We start from the raw sequence: 24,041 nt of genomic DNA on the forward strand, positions 1-24,041 counted from the left end.
TTCTTCCTGGCAACCCCTCGACCCCATCGCTGCTACATGCCTTCACTGATACCAAAACAAAGTTTTTTTGGAATTCCAACACAGACCAGCAGTAATCTAGATATTCTCCAGAACTCCAACACAAGATTGAAACTGCTTAGACATTCACCCTCGTAGACTGGAAAAGTAACAGATTCTCAACCTCTCCATTGAGAGACATCCATGACTGGAATACCCAGACCGAAATCTAATTGATTCTTTCATTATATATTTATCCTATCAGTTATGTTCTGTTAGAGAATCTTGAATAATATAGCCTCACATGTGAGATACACAGCTCTAAGTTTTTTAAAATTTTTATCAGGGTCAGGAATCTTAAAACTCACAAAGACCAACTTGTCTCTGTCTGCTAAGTTCTAGGACTAAAAGCCTGCTACCATAGCCATCCAGAATTCTCCTTCTAACTTCTCTTTCTACTTGAAAGACAACCTGTAGCAGGCACTCTGGATTAACCATCTTCCACACCATGCAGATGCTTCTGTGAAAGTGACTGCTTCCTGGAGGACCGAGGAATAGTGTGGGCCAATGACATTGGGTCACAGGTCTCTACAAATCCAGATGTCTATCAAAATTCAGAACATTTCTTCCAGAGGCTATCACTTTAAGCTTTTAGTGTTCAGGATGTACCCGAGATGATAATGAGGAAGGAAAAATGAATATGTATGGAAAGATGCAAGAGAAATCTCTAACCTGGAAAGGCTTGTTGTAGCCTTTATAATCTCCAACTTACAAGGACTTGTTTGAATTTGTATAATATCCAATGTGCAAAGGTTTGCTAGGGTCTGTGATCCTGAGAAACACCCTGAGATTTAGTTGAGAGTCCAGAGATAACCCAATCCTAAGACTCACCTTTAATGTCTCTCAAAGAATAGTGATTCATGTGCTCCATTCCAGGAGAGCTGCTAGGATATCACTGCTTCAAGGTAGTATTACACACTGTAGGCTGTGTGCAAGTATCTGGTCTAATTTCTTCTGTGAGAAAGGTTGTTTCAAATTATGAATTAGCTAACATGAAACCAATTGTCTATTTAATAATCAAATGATGTTCCATTCTCTTAATGAACTCTTTATGTTTAAAAAAATGACTTTCTTTTTAAAAACTAAGCTAACTGGTTTTGTGTAAAGTATGGATTTTAGTACCTATTTTTATTAATATCATGCTTACATATAACTGCAAGCATGCCAGCATTAGCAGAAGTCAAAAGAAGTGAGTTTTCAATAATTCTGTGAAAGTTATTCAAAATCAAAATGGAGTTTATGTCAAGACCAACAAAACCAGATGAAGTCAAAAGAATTGAAAGGTTCTCATTCTTGGTTGTCCATGACTGCTCTTACTACTCCTGCAAAAGACTTTGACAGAAACTTAGCCTTACAAAAGGCTACCATAACTGCATACAAAATTAATTCATCAAGGACATCTGCCAAGCAGATCTCTGCCAATTCTCAGACTGACATCACTCTTCTTATTAATGACTCTGTTCATGGACTGTTGCCTCAAAATATTTTATACACTCCAGCTCAACTTTGTCTTTTAAAAAAACTGCCATGCCTCAAAAATTTTAAGTACAATCCATTGATAACTGTTGATAATTCTTTATGGTGCAAAGCAATCCCTCTTTGATTATCAGCCTGGTAAGCCATACTGCTACAACTTAGAAAACTTCTCACTATTCCACATCCATCTCAAATTTATCAGTGAAATCCTTACCCACATAATACCAATGTGTCAATAGTATATTCCCTAGACTTTCAGCATGGGAAAAAATAGATTAATAAAACAAATAATGAATAAAATAAAGAAAGTTAAAGAAAAATAGATGTACATGTTAGTTATTGGCTCAGTTAGTGCTCAAATTTCTGATTTCCAGTACCAATTACAGAATGTTTTTGTTTTCTTAGAATATCATTCAACTTAACGCCAATAATTTTTTTAAAACCTCTTATTTTATAATTAAATCTTCAGTATCAGTTGTATAATGTATCTAAGCTATAGCAACATGGATTACCAGGATAATAATCAAAGAGTGATTGCATTGTACCATAGTGAATTTTTAACTGTTAGCAGGCTTTACTTAGAAAATTGAGAAGGTATGAAATGTGAACAAGTGGTTTACTATGTTCACAAACTACTAAAACATTTTTAATATTCGCTGGAACAGCAAAAAGTGTCACTGCTGCATGGAAGTACTTTGCAAATGATAAAACACTAAGATGTTTCAGAAGGTCTTTTCCTGAAAGTCTCCAGGGATTTGCTTTATCAATTTGCAAAAATAAATTATAAATGGATACATCACAGCTGATTGCATTAAGCAAGGTAAAATCCAGAAATGAATATTGAATTATTCTTGGCCATAAAGAGGAGCATTCACTATCCATTCCCAGCACTGCTCTTGATTCATAATCTTTCCTGGCCTCTTCACTCTGTTATTTTCCAGGTGTTCTCTTTGGTATCTTTCATCACATTTAATCTTCCTTTTCTCAGCTATTCGGGATGCAAACTCTATGTGGCCTTATTAAAACTGACTCCTGAACAAAGTGTTAGAGGAAACTTAATTGGCTTTCCAAGTAGGTCTGTTTGGAATAACATTTGATATGAATTCTGTGCATATTAGCCTAAGCAAAGAAATAAATAAAGAGCAGTATTACAGCAAGCGTAACCATTACTAGAGCAGAGCAAGCATCATGCTGCACAACATGCCTTGGTTTTGCCCACAAGATGCACAGCGAGGTGCAGTGATGTATTGCTCAATGAAAAATACCATTTGGCGAGCTAATTAAAGAGAGGACAAGGTCCTTGGTTCTGCATCCACCCAACATAAACTTTGACTTGGAAACAATTAAGCATGCTTATTAATCCAGAATCTTGAAAAACTAAATGGAGCCCTAAATCAAAAAGACCCTAAAGACTACAGGGAAGACATACTTATTAGCCAGATCCAAAGTGCATGTGTGTATATTCCTAAGCAGAGGATAGTAGCAGCCTAATAAGTTTTCATATTAAATACTTTAAGGCGTGGGAGCTGCAATGTTAAATCACAAAACTTTATCATTTGAAAACACCATGTCCCAGAAGGTAAGAGTCCCCTCCACTGGGCAATCATTCTACCATGACCTGTAAACACAGCTCCTGCAAGTCATTTTTCAGAGGATCATTTGAGGAATTATGAAATCAATCCCAGGTTCTCAATTTGCAGGAGATAGCTATATGCTTAACAAGCCAACTCTAGCAGTGTCTAAGGAAAAGAAGAGCCAAGCTACTTCTCCCCTGTTGTTGTCACTCACACAGGACACGCCCCTCCCCACAGACAGTTCCTGCTTCCCGACATCTATTTATTTTCATTTTTTCTGTATAATTAAAGGAAATTGGGATCTTGTCTATACTACTGCCTACCTGGTGTCTTAGATTCATGGCTTTCCAGATCAGAACCAGTGAGAGTTCAGTGGTACAGGTTACGAACAAGACATCCTACCTTTACAGTAGTACAGATAAGTTTCTGTGCAACAGAAGCAGTCTCAGCATTGGAGATAGCTGAAAATAAATTTGAGGACTCAATTGCTTATATCAAATAACTAATCTAGTTCTAAAGCTGACCTTGAATTTTCTACTACCCTCCTCCTTTTGAGTTATTTATGGACAAATGATAAGTATCTACTAGACATACTCCATGCCAATCAATAGACTAAAATGCATAGAACTCAAGAGTGTGTGGTCTGTTCTCATTTTGGTTTCAAAGTCGACTCATTTGTGGATTTCTCAAACCATTTATCCAATGTGGAGAAACGTATTGGGAATATAAAGGTACCAATTTTTACCATAAGAAGCTTTAGAAGCATTATTCTAATGTGCTGGTCATGACTAGTAACCAAAGGTAAGCAATTACACAATATACTTTGAATTCACTCCTGCAAAAGAATGCCTGCAAAAGAACTATTTAAATTATAAAGGTAATTATGTAACTCATTAGGAGCATTTCAGAAAAAAATAAATAAATAAACACAGCATTGCAGATTTTTGGGAAGCATTCATTTTGAGAACATTGTTCAAAATCATATATAATATATACATAAAGTTATAACATGTTTATAACTTTCCTAAAAAATTTTCATGTCACCAAATCTTTAAATCATTATGTACTCTCATCTAGCTTATATTATTCTGAAACTTTATTGCTTTTATTGAGCTATACATTCTTCTCCACTCTCCTTCCTTCCTCCCATCTTCCCTTCTACCCTCTTCCCCATGACCCCCACACTCCCAATTTTGATTTTTTTATGATTTTATTATCTTTTTATTGTTTTCATTGCACTACACATTTTTCTCTGCTTCCCTCGTTTCCTCCCCTCTCCCTTTCTACCCTCTCCCGTGACCCCTGTGCTCCTGATTTACTCAGGAGATCTTGTCTTTTTCTCCTTCCTATATAGAGTCACATATGTCTCAGGGTCCTCTTTGTTGTCTAGTTTCCCTGGGGTTGTGGCCTATAGACTGTTTTATCTCTACTTTATGTCTAAAAGCCACTTATAATTGAGTATATATTATATTTGTCTTTCTAGGTCTAGGTTACCTCACTCAATATAGTGTTTTGTAGAACCATCCATTTGCCTGCAAATTTCAAGATATCATTATTTTTTACTGCCTATAGCATTAAACCATGTTCCTAGTCCAGGGTCCCAAAGTCTTCACATTACTCAAAAATAGATAGATAGTAGCACAGTCTGGCCTCTCATAGCAACAACCAACTCCATGACCCTCAAGTCTGTCTTAGTTACTTTTCTATCCCTGTGACAAGACACCATAACCAAGGCAACTTACAGAAGTTTATTGAGGACTTACAGCTTCAGGGGGATCCAGTCCATGACCATGATAACAGGAAGCATGGCCGGGCAGGTAGGCGGGACTCTAGGAAGAGACCTTACAACCTGATTCACAAACAGGAAACAAGAAAGAGCTGACTGGGGGTGGCATGGACCTTTGAATCCTCAAAGCCCATCCCTAGCAACACAGATCCTCCAACAGGATCTCACCACTTACTCCCTCCCAAGCAGTTCCACCAACTGGGGTCCAGGTATTCATATATGAGTCTAGGGAGGCCACTCTGGGATTAAAGCTGTGTGCCACCACTGCCTGATCTGTACGGCTGACGAATATGGCTGTTTAACTCTCTGATCTTCAGTCAAGTTTTATTTATTAAAATACAAATGAAATATCACTGCACTCAGTAGTGAGACAGATGACTAAAATGGCTCTATCACTCCGCAAAGATGCAGATCCCATGCAGTACTTTATATTACATCCTAGGCTGTCAGTAGACACAGCCATTTTGTTCTTGCTCGGATATCTGATTCAGAAAGCCACACACTTTCCCATCAGCAGGAGGAGATAGGATAAAACCAGAACAGTCAGACAGAAAGGGGCCTTGTGGCTCACCCTGGCTTCAGGGCTATGGGCAAGTTCGTTTCAAGCATTTTATAATTGTTGGTATAGTGCCCCTTTCTATTTTGGCTCTCTGGACCTTACACATCTATATGAACAGGTTGCATAATAAAGTTACATGACATATCAATTTTCTTTTTTGTTGTTGTTGTTTTTCTTTTCTTTTTTTTTTTTTTTTTTTTTTTTTTTTGAGAGAGAGAGGGTTTCTCTGTCCTGCCTTGGAACTAGCTCTTGTAGACCAGACTGCCTCGAACTCACAGAGATCCACCCGTCTCTGCCTCCCGAGTGCTGGGATTAAAGGCGTGTGCCCCTGTCACCCAGCATGAATTATCAGTTTTCAAATTTGATAGGAGTGCAGTTTTGAAATCATTTTTCTGGGTACCTAATAGCAGTTATCCTCTTTCAGAAAACAATAAGCAATACCAATTTGGCTATTTACTAAGAATCTTTTATTAATTTGCATCACATTCTAGTTTTTATTATCTTTAAAAAAAATAATGTAATCAGTAAGTCACAAATCTCAATCAAGCATCCATACAAAGGAAGCTGTTCAAATAGGACATGATCAGGAGCCACACACACTACACAACACAATGAGCATAAAACAATGATGCTGATCCTAGATCTGTACCTGGCGAGGAACAGAGAGCCTCTGCACTCACTACACACACAGGAAAGCCATTACCTCAGAAGAAGCTGCAGTTAATCAGACCAATAAGTAAACCACAATTCTAATTACAATGCTGATCAAAGTTTCCTAATCAATACATCATAGGTGATGTGGAAGGTCATTTATAGCCAGAACTTAAAACAAAACTAAATGAAGGGTTCCTTGGAAATATTTTTCCTAATTAATAAAAGTTACTTTAGATTCCCACACACGTTCTCCTACAGGCTTTGATCCTCCCTTCTAAGTGTTACATATTTAAAATACTGCTGTATTTATTATGCCATAACACCTGGTTTGAACTTTCCATATTGTTATCTAATTTTTGTCCACATCCAAACTTATTTCATAGCTGTAATCATAGAGAGATCAATATTTTGTAAATTGTAGCTTTCTTTTATCAATATGCGTGTCATTTTCTTCTAACGAACTCTCCAATACTACATTCCATAAATACTACATTCCATAGTTATCTAATAACTCCTGGCTTCTGTTATCACAGTTTTATATTGAAAATTTGGAGCAGGTCCATTTATTTTGTCTACTAAATACAACTTTATATCTAAACTTTGCCTTCAGTGGGTTTACCCGCTTGGTACAGAGCAATAAGAATCAAAGAGTTTGAATGTTTTATGCTTCTTTCTCTGTTTAAATTGTTTTACAGAAATTTTGCATCCATTTACATTGTTCTGACAATCCATGAGCATATCACCAGGACAGTAGACATCCATCAGCATCTTGTTAGTGATTATAAGTGAGACCAAATGTTGCTCCATGTGATGTGTTTGCAATCCAGGTTCACATGTGTTGTCTGTTTACAATCTTAATTTGTCTTCCATTTCCTATTATTTTGTAAAAGATCTTTTAATTAGCTCCTTGAAGTCTAGAAAATAAGTCTTTTGGCCTGACCAAAAGGCAAAAGGCAATAGAAACAGAATTAACACAGGCTTCCCGTGTTACCTTAGAGAGCCTGGTTGCTACTAGAGCTGCATTATCAGAGAAGCAATCCCTGAGAGGGAATGGCAATTGCTTAACATAGGCTTCAGATGGAAATGAGAGAAGGATACATGGTTAGAGATTTGATGCCCACAACTCATTAGGAGGCTGTTAATTATGCTTTTAAATCAATAAGTATTTTTTTCAAATAGGTGCAAGGGTCAGTTGCCAATAACAACAAAAGTAAAATGCAACTAAGCATCCTAAGAACTGTGTGCGGCAGTGCCACCTCATTAATTACACACACACACTGTCTGATTTATGCGTATCCAGCACTGACAGAGAAATAAAGATTAAAATCACGTGGACTGTGCATGTCTATTACTTGACATCACAGAGAAGGGCGACCCCACGGAGAACCCAGTGTTCAGGGGCCTGGACTGTCTTGAGGTCCACAGCAGCGATGTAGTTCAAGTCTGTTCGAACTGGCTTCTTGTAGATGGGGCAGTAGTACAACCGGGGATCTCTTGCAACTACAAAACACAATTCGGAGCAGAAAGGAATTTGATTAATTTCGAAGTGAAGCATTTCAGAGTACAGTGCCAAGCTTGTATATAATAGAAGTCATTCGAATGACAATCAAAATTAATAAAATGAAGAACTACCCTCTGAGATCATAGGATCCCTGCATACAGTGAACACTATTACACCAGCTAAAGCCTCACATTGGCATAATTAGTCTCTCGCCAATGACCTTGACAATTTCCACTTAAATTATTCCTCTTTCTCTCTGCACGAATTTGGCATTCCTTTCCACCAATTCCTCTTGACCTCAATTACTCAAGTCTTGGGTGCCTACTTCCCCTTCCTTCACCACCATGCCTTGTGTTTGGCAACCATGATCTATCCATTTTTAATTGCTTTGTACAGCATTTTCTTTATCGCCATTAGTTTTTTACATTCTAATTTTCAACCTTCTGTGCTGTCATTTACATCACATTTAAATTACAGGAGACGGAATACCCCAGCCAAACAAAGCGTTGTGAATTTCCTGTATAAGGAAAGGACTAAAAATAGCTGGGAAACTGAGAAACAGCCATGGCCACAAGATTCAGTTTTCCCTGGAGAGAACTGGGAAACAAGGAACCAGCACAGTCTATGAGATTCAGTCCTCCCTTTTCAGAGTATAGGGCTAAATGCAACTTCTGAAACAACTAGCGTCTATGAAGTCCTTGGACGTGTGTCCATCCTTCAAAGATCTTCCATAAATCATCCACAGGCTCTTTTCCTCCAGTCCAGGACATACCAATATACCAATGATCACAGACAGAGCCAATTGTGAGGATCACTAAATTTATACAAGTTATATCAGCCCTTTTTAAGGAAAAGTTTGAACGTTTACAAATACTAATTAGACCTGGGAATTCAAGCTCCATTAGCTTCTTATGAAATCTACTCTGCCCACAGCAGCGGTTTATCTTCATGTCTGTCTAACTTTTGTTTCTGGAAGTGGTGTGTTCTGTGTGCTCATTGAGACTGTAAAACCTTCGCAAACAAAAGTTTTCACTCACACCAAGGCTCTGGCAAGCACATGGAGCATTATGATGACTCTCCTGTGACTAATGAGATGGAACCACGTGTCATGAAAGTGGAACTTGGCCTTCGCGCTTTAGCTTAATGAAGCTGGGCACTGAAATGGCTCTCACTCCCTGACAAACTACAAAAGCGTGGTACTAGCAAAAGTTAATATCTCCTTAATTAACTCAACAGCAACTTCACCTACCTATCTGTTTTAACTATTCACTATTAATTATCCTAAAGGGTTATTAATATTTTATTATGTGCTATGTATTTCTCAATATAATATAAATATTCTGAAGTAGTGACTCAGAACCAGAGGTGATCCTACCCTTAGCAAACAACAGGACATTTATGGTTATCACAACTATAGACTTGCTTAGTATCTGGTGAGTAGATGCTGGGATGCTACAAACATCTTCTAATTCTCAGAATAATGCCCTACAATGGAGTTATCCAGATCAAAAGCATATGTGGTATCAAGGTTGACAACCTTGTGCTGTAACAACCAAGTCATAGGTGTTATAGTGTTTAAAAGCCCTTCATGGACTTAATTTCATGAAAGTCATCATTAAATAATCAAAAGTAATATAATAATTAGTTCACAATTCTCTAGCTAATGTTAGGATAATTGTAATTGCACTAATTGAGCAGATATGTAGAATGCCAAGGCAGTGTGTGTGTGTGTGTGTGTGTGTGTGTGTGTGTGTGTGTGTAGTTCTGAACAAGTAAATGTCTGACAATGAATCACGGAATATTAAGAGATATGTTTAAATGCTTTAATTCTAGAACCTATAAGCATCCACGAAATACACAAGTAATTGCTCTTGTTGTAAGTTTGAATAACAGTCATTTTATAATCCTTGAAAAAAGGCATTAGAGTTTTACCTCTGGGTTTAATGATAATTATAATAATTATACTTTGTACAGTATTTGATTACTTGGATTTTAATTCCAAAAAGGAATTATAAAATAATAGAGTCATTTTTAGTAAGCAAAGAAAAACAAGTCTCTGAAATGTTTATCCAATTTTATTTATTTTTAAATGCTTCTTAACTGAAGGTACACGCCAAGTCACAGCATGTATCAAGTGTCTGCAACAGGATTAGAAATCACCCAAAATATAATTTCATAGTGAAAATGCTACCACAGAAACAGATTGTGTGTGCCCAATTCCCTGCTTAGACAACTAACTCTCAAGACAAATGTTCAGGGAAAGCAGCTTAGCTACATATGTTTCAAGCCTTGGGGTTCCAGAAAACAGATGGGGGCATGAAAACTGGCAGACTCCACACTTTAAGAGCCTAGATACTTTATTAAAACGCCTTGGAGAAAGTCTATTTTCTAGTCACTTACCTCCCCTATCTAACCCATGCATTCATTCATACACACTACATTTATTACTACAAATATCCAAAGCAACCAAGCCCGCAGTCTTTAAGCCGTTCCTTTACTTGACCTCGCTGTTGCTAACATCCAGGTTACCAGGCATTTTACTCCATCAGTGTCACTTCTTTCCATTTTTTTAAAAGTCATATAAAATCCTGTGATTTAAAATGGTAATGATAGTAATACCAATACAGTTGTTTAATTCCGTGCCTTCTTCTAAGTGCTCAACATTGTCGGTTGGGTTATTTCGACAACTCTGCTGTGGATACTTCATTAAGTCAGAACCTTTCCCACGTCACAGATTAGAAAGCTGAAACATGAGGAACTGAGATATTTCTCGAAGATCCTGAAGCCTTCTTGGCAAGCTGAGCATCAGACCTGGCCAGCAGGACTTGCAGCCCACTAGGCTTCTAATCTTTGCAAAACTTGGCATGTGTCATGCGTGGCTGCCTCTTGGTCTTTGCGGGAAGATGTGATGATGACAACGATGACGTGGAGAAAATCTGATTCCCTAGTTCAGTTTGCGGCATATTCGAAAGCCATACTACTGGGGTTTGCACACATCATGCTCCAGCATTGCTGCTTTGTAGCCACAGTCATTGGCAAAACTAACAACTTGAAACTTCAATTTCCCCATCTTGAAAGGGAGGAAATAACATTTTATAGATTTGTTGTGAAGTTTGAATACCATAATTGTGTGAATATCCATTATAGTACATACTCTAGATGTCATATATGCCTACAATGTGTCATTTGCTTTTTCTTGTCCCCCCTCAATACACACGTATGCTACACATTACCATGTCCACACAGGCATGTTCCCAAACATGTGTGAACATTTATGCACATGCAAACATATGTACACACATGTACATTCATGTATGCATGCACATGCATGCACATGTATGCATGTACACACATGCATGCACTCCAGTGAATGCATACATATGTGTGCACACACACATGCATGCACATTTTTGCATACCCATACATTCATGCACACACAGACTTACTTACAACAATTTTACCTTTCACTAAAAGGTAAAATGACACTTCCCATTTTCTTGACCAAGTTCTATGATTATAAACTAGAAGTGAATCCCATAAAACGTTAGTGTTTTTCTGTGATGTCTTCATGAGAACCTTGAACAATTAAATTTAAGATTAAACTATTCACATATTTTAACGTTAAAACAAATGTCCAGATATCTTCCCTTTGGGAATAAATAAATCAGTCTTGTTTCTGCACTCCTATAGCCACTTTGTTGTAAAGTGATAAATTACCTTCTGTATTAATGTAAACACTATTAACTGAGAATTCCAATTTGAAAGTGCTATACTTGGAATGTCCTTTGGTCATTAAGGATGACACATTTCTATATCTCAATTAGAACGTTATTTAGCTATCAGAATGAAATGAAATGTTCACCATGAAAGCAGCAATGGGAGTGTTAAATTTTCCATTAGCAAATACAAGTCTCTTCAACCAGAAAGCAAAACAAGCTTCCACCTACGGCGGCTAAAGCAAAGAAAAAGAACTGACTTGTATTTTATTTTTCAGTAACTTGAAACTGATCCCCTTTCCCTCTGCTTGTTTTACCCTCCACCCCTTGCCTGCTGCTAATGAGTCTCAGAACTGACTAATGCCCAGCAGGACAGGCATAGCCGCCTTGGAAAATTTGTTATCAAATAACAAAGGATTGCCAGTATTATGAAATTATCACTGCGTTGTGTTCATGCTGAGATGCTCAGTGTCTAATTGTTGTGGATTTTACAGTTTGTTCACAAGGAAAGAAAAATAGCACCTGACTCACTATAGGGAGGACAGCTCTCTCTTTTCATGAGGAACGCGTCTTCACAACACCTTGAGTAGAGGGGATGATATGATGAAGCAAGCTTTCAAAAGTGTATTTTGGGAAAAATAATATTTTATTTATATTCCTATTAAAAAAAAAAAAAAAAAAAAAAAAAAAAAAAAAAAAACCTCCTGCCAAAGAATGACAACCCCAAAAGACAGCAATCATAAAGCCTCAGTTGGATTTCATCTCAGCCCTTTCAGGCGTATTTACTCCTCTAGGTTCAGCCACAGAAAAGCAACACATGTGCCAAGCAGGGTACTGAGAGCCTTCACCTCCCTCGCCTGGGGTTCAGTTTCTCTCTTGGTGGGTGCCTCTTCCTTTATACCTTAAGCACTAGTTCTCACCCAGAGAAATTGGCGGCTCTTTGGACAGGAATCCTCCAAGGCAAAGTCTTCCTAGAAAACTTCAGTTTTCTAGGCCCAGTAAAGAATCCACCCACCTCTAAAATGACCTCAATAGATTCAAGTTCTCTCTTCTAACTCCCGTTCACCTCCATCTTCTGCTTGAACAAACCCCTTCCTTTGTTGTACACCTAAACACTGTAGATAGTACAAATATTTCAGAGTGAGTCTATCTTTTTAAAGCCACATTTAAACTTTAGAAAAAAACTTCTAGAACAAGAGGAGTTCACTTCTGAAGCCAGACAAACCAAGGCAGACATGCCAACTCTGCTGCTAACAGGAGCTCACATTCTCTGAGACTGAGCACACTCTTGCTAAAGAATGAGGCAGGAAAGAACAGGCTGTTAGAGTCATTGCAGGGAAAGAAGGTATTTCCAGTGACATTTGGGGGTGTTTTGTACACAACACAAATTAAAAGGAAAACTCAAAGTGTTTATTTTTCTTTAATGTTGTCACTATTGTTACAGTTAGTGCTTAAACATTAAGGGACAACTGTATTGAACATATCCACTGTTCCTCCATATTGTGCTTTTAAAAATATCTATATAGATTTCATCTTGTGGACTGACCTGCATTTCCTCCTCCTCACCACCATCTAGCATTTCTAGTCAAAGTGAAATATATTTTTCACTGAGCTCTCCAGGACCATGCTAAACTCTCTAGCTGACCAGGTGTTAAACCAGAGTTCAAGAGTGGACGGTGGAGAGCTGAACATTCCTGTACCTGAAAATGTAAAGATGCCGATGGTTCCCTGACACAGCTCTTTCTTTCCCTCCTGGCCACTACAAGAAATCGTTCTATGATCCTCCTGGCCTTGATTTTGATTCAAGGACCAGCAAGAATATGTGGGATCACATTTCTTATATCTATCTGACCCCTCTGTAATCAGAGATACATTTTTGGCAGGTTGCACTGCTCCAGAATGGTGACAAACTGAAATAGGACAGGGTTGTGGCACAGCTGTGATCGTGTTTCTCCCTCAGTCCTGGAAGAACTTTACCTCGAGCGACACCCGTAGCACTGTCGGGTGCCACGCGATCTTGGAGCATTCTCTAAGATGGACCACAGCTGTCCACTCTGTGACCTTATTCCCCCACACTTCTGGAGGTTGCACCCTCTCTTTGAGAGATACTGTCACCCAGGTTCACTGTGCTGATTTGGGAAATGTCCCCACTGGGTCACATATTTAAACAGTTGGTCCCCAGTTGATGGTGCTGTTTAAGAAGGTTATGGAACCTTGAAGAGATGGAATCTTGCTAGAGGAAGTATGTCACTAGGGGTTGGCCTCAGGCTTGTATGGACTGGCTCTGCCCCCCCCCCTTACCATGTGGTCTGCTTCCTATATACCAGGTTGGCATCATGCTCCTGCTTCCATGACTCCCCAATGTGATCATGTTTTTCCTCCATAACTATGACCTAAAAATAAACTCTTCCTTCCTTAAGTTACTTTTTTGCAGAGTACATTAGTAGAGAAACATAAAGTAACTAATACATTCATGATGCATATGCAGTTGATGCCCTAAAACATGAAGTTGTCCTCAATTCCCTTCCTTTATCCACCTGTCATTCTAAGGATATGATTCCCTCTGTCTTAACTCTACAGGTTTCCACTTCATTCTTAGCAATCCTGCTTGTATTCTTCTATAACTTTCCTAAGTGCACTGTTACCTCTTCCTGGACTCTCTTCCTTCCTCCCTCTCACAATCCCTTCATCTCCATCCTGAGGAATCTCTTAAAAACTGATCTTCATAAAGAAAACATACTCATGACACTCACATCTGCAAGTCAACCACAACCTTCCTACCTGGGCACCTTCTCACTTGCCACCCTGGTCCCATGTCAATCACCTCTGTTGCACAAAATTCCTGTTCGTTGTGCCCTTACTGCACTGTGGGATCTCACGCATACCTACAGATTTGTTCCCACCCCTTCATCACCATTCATAGCTGTATACACCCACCATCTTTCTCTTTCTCATTCAGGACACAGCCAACGCTGCCTCATACCTCTGCATGCTTCCTTGGGCTGCAAGAGGTCAGCAGGGCCTGTTTTGTCTCGGAAACTCAGAGCAGTGTCCTCTCCTCACTGGACTCTCAAATTATCTCACATTCAACAAGACACATGTGTGCTCTCTTTAGATAAACAAGAACTATCTGTGCATTCACTTATGGTCAATTCTCAGTAGTCACCTCATTCAAAGCCATCATTAATGTAGGTTAACAAACGCTGCGCTGTTACTCCTATAGGAAATGCCAGATTAGTTTCCTGCAAACCTCGGAGCATACAGCATTTGTCATTAACCAATCAATACATAATCTTTTTTTTTTTTTTTTTTTTTTTTTTTTGGTTTTTCGAGACAGGGTTTCTCTGTGGTTTTGGAGCCTGTCCTGGAACTAGCTCTTGTAGACCAGGCTGGTCTCGAACTCACAGAGATCCGCCTGCCTCTGCCTCCCAAGTGCTGGGATTAAAGGCGTGCGCCACCACCGCCCGGCTCAATACATAATCTTGCTTATGCGTTTTTCTGTTTAATATTGTTGCGGGAGGTCCTTCCGCTCCTCCAGCCAATAGCAGCTGAGATACCAGCCCATTGGGGCGTTGTCTCTCTCCCTTTATAAAAGCGGCCACTTCCCTCCTAGCTCTCTCTTACTTCCTGCTCTGCTTCTGGCGACTAGACTCCCTTCCTGATTGCACAGAGGGCTGTTGTCTGTGACGGTGATCTGTAAGTTTTTTCCCTTTTAAATAAATAACCATTTTATTAATCATAATTCCAAACTAGCATGGGATTGTTTGTGACTTACGCCTTTGCCTTCATAATATCTCCTTTATAATATATCCTGCTGATTCATTAGCATTCAAGATCACAGCACCACCAGGTGCACCTAAAAGAAGTCTACCTAATATATACATTTTCTCCATAATCTATACTGCAGAGACTTGCTATCCCTGGAAAGGTAAATTGTCCATCAGTACTATACTTGAGGGCAGCCATATCAAACAGAAAAACAAATTATTTATAATATACATTATGTGATAATTCATAATAATATATACAATATTTGTAAAATATATAAGATGAAAAGATTTATATGTAATTTTGGATACATATATAATTTAACATATTATATACAGAAGAATAATAGAAAATGCAGTATGGAAATGGCATTTGTTTATAGCATAAGTCAAACCAGAAGGCTAATCATCTCCACACTCAGCCTCACCTGGGAGCCAAGGTGATTATTAAGCATCTCAAACATTGTTCTTCTCTATGCAGACCTAGGGATTACTGCAAGTATTGACATCAGTATTATGAATAAACTCAAGTATAAACACCAAATATGCAAGTAACAAGACCTGACAATATTTGCTTCTTGTATCTCCCTCAAGTTTTGAAACCGAGTTCCATTAGAAGGAGAATCCTGTCTGGTCTTTGCTGATGCAGCTTTAGCAGCAGAGTGACCTTGGTCAGATGTAAAGGACCAGGTAGACGGTCACTGAACGACTGGATGAACTCATGCTGTCTTCCTCTACCAAGAAAAGTCTTCCTCTGGCTCCCAGCTGTACTCATTCTTGCCCCTTCTCAGAATCAGTCTAACTAACCTAAACTCTTACACAGGGTTTTACCCCCTTTAAGTTACCTAAGCATTCTGAACATATCTCTAACATAATATTTTTCTAATTATATTTTAGTATAGTTTGTATTGGTCTTCTTCACTACACTGTGTGTCCTTCTGGTCAAGATCTGGTTCATAATTATCTTTGTCTTCTAGTATTTAAGGTTATATGTTAAACAGGTAGCAAATGTTTGTTTGCTCAGAAATAGTTAAGGGCTTCAAAGAAAGCTAAGCAGGTTAGAGCACTTGCTTATGCCTCTGAGCCATGCGCATTGCACTGCTAGCATGGTGGAACTGCTTGTGCCTCTGAGTCACTTGTGCCTCTGAGCCGTGGCGCACAATGCCCCCCTTCCAGGCACACTGTAGAACTTTACTCACAAACCCCATCTGAATGCTCTGTCTCCTGCAAGAGACAGAGGTCACGCTAGGAGCATAGCTCAGGAAGCTGGAGGTTTAAAACTGCGTGGCTTTTTTTTTTTTTTTTTTTTTGCTACAGCTGAATCAGGAAAATCTCTCTTAAAGCAGCTGCAGCAAGCCGCCAGTAAACAGCAAGAAGCTGTGTTAAACTCTGTATTGTTTTTGAAGCTCTCTCAGAATTTACGCGGAGTTAGTTTACCACTTTGGGTGCCAATCTGTAGTAAGAGAGTGGGTCCCTTTGTTCTGTCCTGCCCAGCTAGCTTACACCTGAAATAATCACACAGAAATTGTATTAATTAAATTACTGCTTGGCCCATAAGCTCTAGCCTCTTATTGGCTAACTCTCACATCTTGATGAACCCTTTTCTATTAAATCTGTGTATCACCACATGACTGTGGCTTACCGGAAAGATTCTAACCTACATGTGTCTCAGGCAGGAGATTCATGATGTCTACTACACTGCCTTCTTCCCAGCATTCTGTTCTGTCTTTTCCACCCACCTAAGGGCTACCCTATCAAAAGGCCAAGGCAGTTTCTTTATTCAACCAATGGAAGTAACACATAGACAGAAGAACCTCCTGCATCATTACAGGCCATGGTTTGCTTCCTAGAACTCACACGACAGTTTACAACCATCTATAACCCAATTGTAGGGCATCTAGACCCTCCTCTTGCCTTTGTGCAGAGTAGGCATTAATGCAGTGAGCATACATACACCAAGACAAGACACTCATACACACAAATAAATCTTAAAAATGAATAAATACGTAACCTAGGCCTAGTGTCATAGGCCTATAATCTCAGATACTTGGGTGGCTTGAACAGGAAGATTCCAAGTTCAAGATTAGCAGTTGCCTTGCAAGTAGGAAACCCTGAATTAAATCCCCAGCACCAAAAATGACAGCCAATGTGGAGTTTACAATCTCTTTTCCATTAGCTAAGTTTTCAAGTGTGTTACTTACCTATATTGTCAAAATACCATCAACCTCTAAAATATTTTATCTCTTCCTTTACTTATTCAAAGAAAAAAATAATTTGTGATTATATCACTGAATCCCTTCTTTCTGGGGACCCTCAATCATGGCTATCTCTAGAGTTTATAGCTCATGCTTCCAAATGAACTATTCCCTGGAGAGAACTGTGGGGAATTTAGCTGAAAGATAGTTGGATGGATGCAACAAAAGCCTCTAGAAAATGTGAAGCCACAGTTAGAAAGACTTGATGTATTTTTAGATTTCTGAAATAGAACTTTGATAATGTAGAAAAAAAAATGTGTGTCTCATCAAAACAGTATTCTAACTTGGGAGGCAGAGGCAGGCGGATCTCTGTGAGTTCGAGACCAGCCTGGTCTACAAGAGCTAGTTCCAGGACAGGCTCCAAAACCACAGAGAAACCCTGTCTCGAAAAACCAAAAAAAAAAAAAAAAAAAAAAAAAAAAAAAAAAAACAGTATTCTATGCATTGGATAAAATAGGAACCCAGCATTTTATCTTCATACTTAGGCCAAATATCCCCAGATTCAGTCTATATTTCACAATCTGACTGAAACCCATAAACTAGTAGAACCACTCCCCTTGGTGAGTCCTATGTACAAAATAAATCACTTTACATGCCTCACCTCCCTCCTCCTGTCCATTCTTTAATACCAGGCCAGGGCCAAGAACTCCTGGTGCTCAGTTCCTGTTCTCTCAGTCCAATGGTTGTCTCCTACTCCCTCCATGTATTCCTTATTTATCTCATCTGTGAAACTGTCTATGAAGGCTCTATTAGTATTCATGTATATTCTATCTACTTTACCAGGAAGGCCATGACTGTTATCTCTATAATAGCATATAAGAAAAGGTCTGGAGATGAGTAGATAGTCATTTAGCATAGGCATGAATATGGAGCCAATTGATAAATGAGTAAAATACCTATTGCTTGACATAAGTCATAAGACTGTGTATTTATAATGTCAGTCAATGATATAATACCAACCCTCTCAGAAGATATAAGACAACTTACTGTTGTTTTCTGCATAAATCCGTATGACAGGCATCAACTCAAAAAGCACTTTGGGTTTGGATTCTATAAGCTTCATGTTTCTTTTGTCCCAGCCAGCACCCTCAAGATATAAGCCGTAGACATAGACTCCTTCTGAGGGAGGGGCAGAAATGTCATCTTTTGCCAATTTGGTGACTTCATTGCAAAGAACCATATTGTCCAGAGCCCAGCCTTTGTTGGCCCGAGTTATTTCCTATTCAATTCAACAAAAAGATGTAAGGAACAATTAGAAGTTTGTCTTCGTAGAAAAAGCTAAATTATAATCAAGTTATTCCAAATTATCTTCATTCAAAGGAACTGGGGTAGTATTTAAATAATTTAAGAGATTCTCTCATTTTAAAAATGCCCATTTCCTAATTTAACCATTTGTACCTTAAAAGGGGAAATATAAGATTAAATCAACATAGAAATAAAAATAAATACTTGGGAATAAGATAAACAGTCATATTTATAGTGATAGTATAACTATATAGTATATATAAATATAGTTATATATTTATAGTGATATTAACTGCTACTACCAAACAGAAGTACTCATTTTCTGTCTTATTGTATTTTTTAAAGCTTTAAGGAAGAGGAGAGGTTGTAGAGAGAAATTACAGTAACACAATGAGCCCAAGTCAGAGTTATTACCTGTCGCATCGCAGTTAAAAATCCCTGGGGGTTAAAAAATCCTGTCATCCAAAAGCAATGGGGTCGGCCATTGAACACCCAGAAAGTGAACTGGCAGTTTCTTTCTAGAAGCTCAGTAAACCAGAAGCCCAGGGTGCTTGAAACCCACGATGCCTGAAACGCACACATTGAAACAATCCTTCAATGTAGGTTTGATTCAGCTGTGCAAACTGGCTGTGCTCACTGAGAAAAGCAGGAGGCAATGTCCCTCCAGTCTTGAGTTTCCCTTGAGCTCTGACCTGTGAAATTCTCAGATTATTCTTTCTCTTTCACATTAATGATGTGCAAAAAAGTGAAAGATGTGAATTGACAAAACTCAAAAAAAAAGCACTACAATCATCTTCTACCTGTGAGTATATTCATCACTAATTTATCTGCTATGAAGGAATAAAAACCGTCTATGGAATGAAATTTAACAGGCAAAGGTATCGACCATGACCAGACTACAATTTCAATAGATACTGTATAAAACAAGACGTCTATTTATATAAATAAACTCATGGCATCACCAGGATAAGTCAACACTTTAAAATATATTCTGTGCACACACAATACATCATAGAAGCTATTCTCTGCTCATTTTAATGAGGTAAACAACAGTTGTGCTTCTGAGTGTGTGCCCCATTAAGGAGCAGAAAAAGAAACCCAGTTCGTTTTACCATCTGCAATTTATTTATACGCGTTGCTTCTAACTTTCTCCCCGAATTCACTCCATTTCCTTTATGACAACGGGCATGCATGTCATTAATGCAACAAGAGCAGCACCATGGGGAAGAATCTGCAAATCATAGGTTGTAATGTTTCTCTGTAATTGCAACATTTTCAGTAGGAATAAATGTCGTAATCAACTTGGGTAGGCATCCCACTTGAATTTCAAATATCATTACAATTAATTTGCGTATATTTCAAGAGCCTCTGCAATCCCGCAGACTGATAGTAGCATTAATAGAAGAAAACTGTATAAAATGATCATAATTTTAGAATCAGGTGGCTCATTCTATCGTACCTTTATAGGTGTATTAGGTTAAAAAATGTTCTTAAATCACATTTGGCTTCAGAGTAAAGGGACTTTTAAATGAGACGCTGCCACCTGCAAAGACTTCTGGTCTGTTCCAGAATGTCTCAGAGGCTGGCAGGGCTGAGAGAGACAGCTCACAGGGAACAAATTTGCAAGGCCAGTGGCTTCAAGGTTCTCTGTCTGTTGGCAGGAAGAATGGGAGATTCAAAAGAGAACTGTTCGGGCCCTTGCAATGAATTTGTGAAGGGGGAGAAAAAAGGATGCTGATGCAGAGTTCTTAGGCTATGACTCAAGATGCACAGTGACATCATTAAATAAGGTGGGAGGAAAACAAGAAGTCCTAGCGGCCAAATATGGGTCAATATATGGGAAAGATGTGTGAGGCTCAGCATTGACAAGCCTTGCAAGTGTGTGTGTTGCACCTATGTGATTGCATGTGTGTCCATACCCAAGTACACACTTTTAGAAACCATAGGACATCAGATTTCTTGTTTTATTACTCTGCACTTTCAACCCTACTGTCTGAGACACTCTCATTGAGCTGAAGGCCTGCAGTCTCTCAGAATCTGCCTGTCTACATTCCCCAATGTGAAGGTTACAGGCATATGAATCCATGCATATATGATTTTAACATGAGTGCAGGGGATTTGAATTCAAAATACTTTTCCCAAGACACATACCTTTCTATTTTGCTGGAGAAATCCAAGCCTCTCCAAACCTCCTTCTCCCAGTTTCATCACTATCTACCACCTTCCTCTATGTTCTCAGCTTGGCCCAACCTCCAACAACCCTGCCGTCCCGGTCCTGAACACTTCATCTTTAGCATCTAGTGCCATGAACAGAAGATATCTCTGGATCCTCCACCTTTCTATGTATATGTAACAATAACCTCTAAAGATGAGGAAACTCGGGAATAAGAGTGTGGGTACATGGGGGGAGAAGAGAAAAGGAGTATTAAGAGGAATGATGTAATCATATTTTAATTAAGTTTTGAATAATAAATAAATAAAAGGAGAGGTGGTTCAGTAATTAAAAGCACCCCCTGCTTTTTCAGAGGACCTGGGTTTGGTTCTCAGTACCCACGTTTGATGACTTACAACTGCCTGTAACTCCATGTAAAGTGGATATGATGCGCTATTGTGACTCTGTGGGCACTTGTATGCATGTGAACCACATTTAAAGACTTAGACACACATGTCCACATAAAATAAATAGATAAGCCTTTTTATTTTAAAACAAAATTCTGTAAACAAGCACAGGCAGAGTAATGACCCCTAAGCATCACTAGGCCTAAGAATTAAACTAAGTAAGTCCCCAATCTTTGGGGCTCCCCACTGTGGTTACAGTCACTTGCAAAGTAGGAGCAGAACTGTGCTTACCTTTTTCCACCGGGCAGGGATTCTGGCATCAAACATACAATCCAGAGCATCTCGCAGATTTTCACTCATGATAATAGTGCCATCAAGAGCCAGTTTCAGCTCAGTCAGGGTGCTGCGGACGAGGCTGAGCACCCTCTGCATCCTGTCAATCTCCTGCCTGAGGAAAATGTTCATGGGCTGGAAAGGCCCCATCTTCTGCAACCTCTCTTTCACCTTCCATGGAGACATTCAAAGAAAATATTAGGAATTAGATAGCTGCTATGATTGCATAGTACTGTGCCCTGGGCTTCTAAACCATTTATGTCTTCTACAATGCCATAAATAATAAGCTTTGAGTTGTTCAACAACAAAATAAAAAATATATAAGAAAGCAAATATGTGACCAGCAAGTATATGACCAGCACAAAATTTTAGAGCATGTGAGAAAGAAAAGGGAGCCATTAATTTAAAGAAACATACAAAATGTATGTAGCTATATTATATAGTGAATATAACCACTGTATTAAATGAACTTTCTAGGAACTATATGTTCCCTGCCAATGTGACATATGTGTGAGTACATGTAGGCAGTATGTCCCTCTACACAACCACTACGCCAGTTAACTCAGATAACTAGATATTCATTTACAGCCCGCTGCTTTTTTCCATAAGCACAGATACATGTTCATTCCTTTCTATTTTACAGGTATTTGTTGAGACTCTTCTATATATTAGATAATGTGTTAGGTTAGACTACTTTATGCTGGAATGGTTCTGACCAATGCTGGAAAAAAAAAAAAGTCTCTTCAAAAAGCTAGCTGCCATGTTTTATTATGCAATTATTCTATCTTAGATATTTTAATTGCTTCATAAATATTTCGACCTGCAATAGAGGCAATGACCTCTCTTCCAATACTGTAATGAAGAGACCGTATGAAAGCTGATAACAGTATTGATTTTCTCCAAGCGAGTGGTCAGAGATTCTCCCAGAGAAATTATTCCTTTGACAAGAGACCCTTGAGTATAGTTTTTGTAGTCAAAATTGTCTGCTTAGTAGTTACAGAATACCAAAGCTACTTGTGTGTGGCAAGGAGTTATGTCATGCAGTGACTTCTCAGACCATACGGAAGGAGCTCATTTCTTGTTTTATCAAAGATTTCTAAACCATATCAGAGTAATTTTCTCAAAAATGCATTAAATGCTAAAACATTAACCTCCATGATTATAAATTGCTTAGAAGCTATTTATATACCAAAAGGATGAGCTTTCAAAGTTAATTATGTGAAAAAATAGCAGAGAGTGAGGGTAGAAAATGCAATCTCCCAGCAATGAGGAAGGCCTACATGTGCATTAAAACACACACACAGGCATGCACACACACACATGCACACACATGAGCATGCACACACTCACATACACATGCAAAGATATACATATACACTTGAGCATGCACACATGCACACACATATGCAAACACACACACACTCACACACCTGCAAAGACATACATATACACTTGAAAATGCATACACACATGCAAACACACACATACACACACGAGCATGCACACATAACTGACCTTTCATTCTGGCACTATGAAACAGCTGAAGAAAGGTTCTGTAAAGTAATTGTAACCCAGCAAGGCACATATCAGCCAGAAACAAACACTGACAGTCATGTAGTTTCTTTGTGGTTTTCCTTTTGTGGTTTGTCAAGGGTCCTTTAGTTTCCATATTATCATTCACCTCAGAAACTTGATTTTGTCTTCCTTCCTCCTCTTCCCCCACAAACAGACTCATCTGAGACAACTTTGAGGATTTCGGGACTCACGTCAAAAGGGCTGTAATCTTCTGGAAGTTTCTGCAGCATATCTTCGGCCAGGCGTGCCACCACAGTCTCCCGCGTCTCGTCCCCTCCACCAGAACTGTCCTTAGGCTGGATGCCCAGGATGGTGTCCAGCACATCCTTGGCCAGCTTGCTCTGGTAAGTGATGTCAGCATTGGGGTGCAATCCAAACACCTCCGGAGTGTCATAGGCAGGCAAGCTCTGAACACCAAAGACCCCAGATAAGCATGCATCGATAACACCAATTAAATTATAGACACAGAAAGAAATATCACGAGGATAAACACTGACTTAGGCCTCGCTCTCGACCCACTATAAACCCCAAAAATTTCTCCACATACCCAAAATGAAAAGTTGTAACATTGAAAAACACAAAACAGACTAAAGCAAAATTTAACCAGAGACCATCTTCTTATATGCATAAAGATAAAAATGATGTTTTTTTGGATAGTGTAATTAAAATCATTTTATGTGAGTGTTGCATAATTAATGACTATTGTACTGACACAAATAGCAGGAAATGAGAGTTTTATGAAGCATGGCTCAAATAAGACTGAGGGTAGAAATGGTTCTGTCCTAGGGAGTAAAATGGAGACTTGGGAAAGAGAACTATTCAAAACACAACAGAGAAAAATAGAGTGAGGGAATGAGGCACAACCGGGAACAGAACAATCAAGCAGGAAGTCTCCTGGACCACTGGGAAAGAGAAAATGTACCTACAATTTGACATGTATTTCTGTGTGTGGGTCTTATCGTTAACGTTATCTTATTGCTTGTC

General features: G+C 38.8%; 1 protein-coding gene across 1 annotated transcript in view; it reads right to left on the reverse strand.

Annotated features, from left to right (window-relative positions):
• Window positions 1-7,393: 7,393 nt before the first annotated feature.
• The window catches only part of Dnah5 (dynein axonemal heavy chain 5), a gene marked incomplete at its 5' end in the record, with an annotated part of 196,222 nt that continues 179,574 nt past the window's right edge, over window positions 7,394-24,041 (reverse strand). The window contains 5 exons of the mRNA XM_057789549.1: window positions 7,394-7,606; window positions 18,333-18,564; window positions 19,005-19,157; window positions 21,441-21,653; window positions 23,249-23,464. Coding sequence (XP_057645532.1) covers window positions 7,455-7,606; window positions 18,333-18,564; window positions 19,005-19,157; window positions 21,441-21,653; window positions 23,249-23,464 — 966 coding nt within the window. The remainder of the gene's footprint in view (window positions 7,607-18,332; window positions 18,565-19,004; window positions 19,158-21,440; window positions 21,654-23,248; window positions 23,465-24,041) is intronic.

The sequence above is a fragment of the Chionomys nivalis genome, chromosome 15 (assembly GCF_950005125.1).
Source record: "Chionomys nivalis chromosome 15, mChiNiv1.1, whole genome shotgun sequence".
Taxonomy (NCBI): Eukaryota; Metazoa; Chordata; class Mammalia; order Rodentia; family Cricetidae; genus Chionomys; species Chionomys nivalis.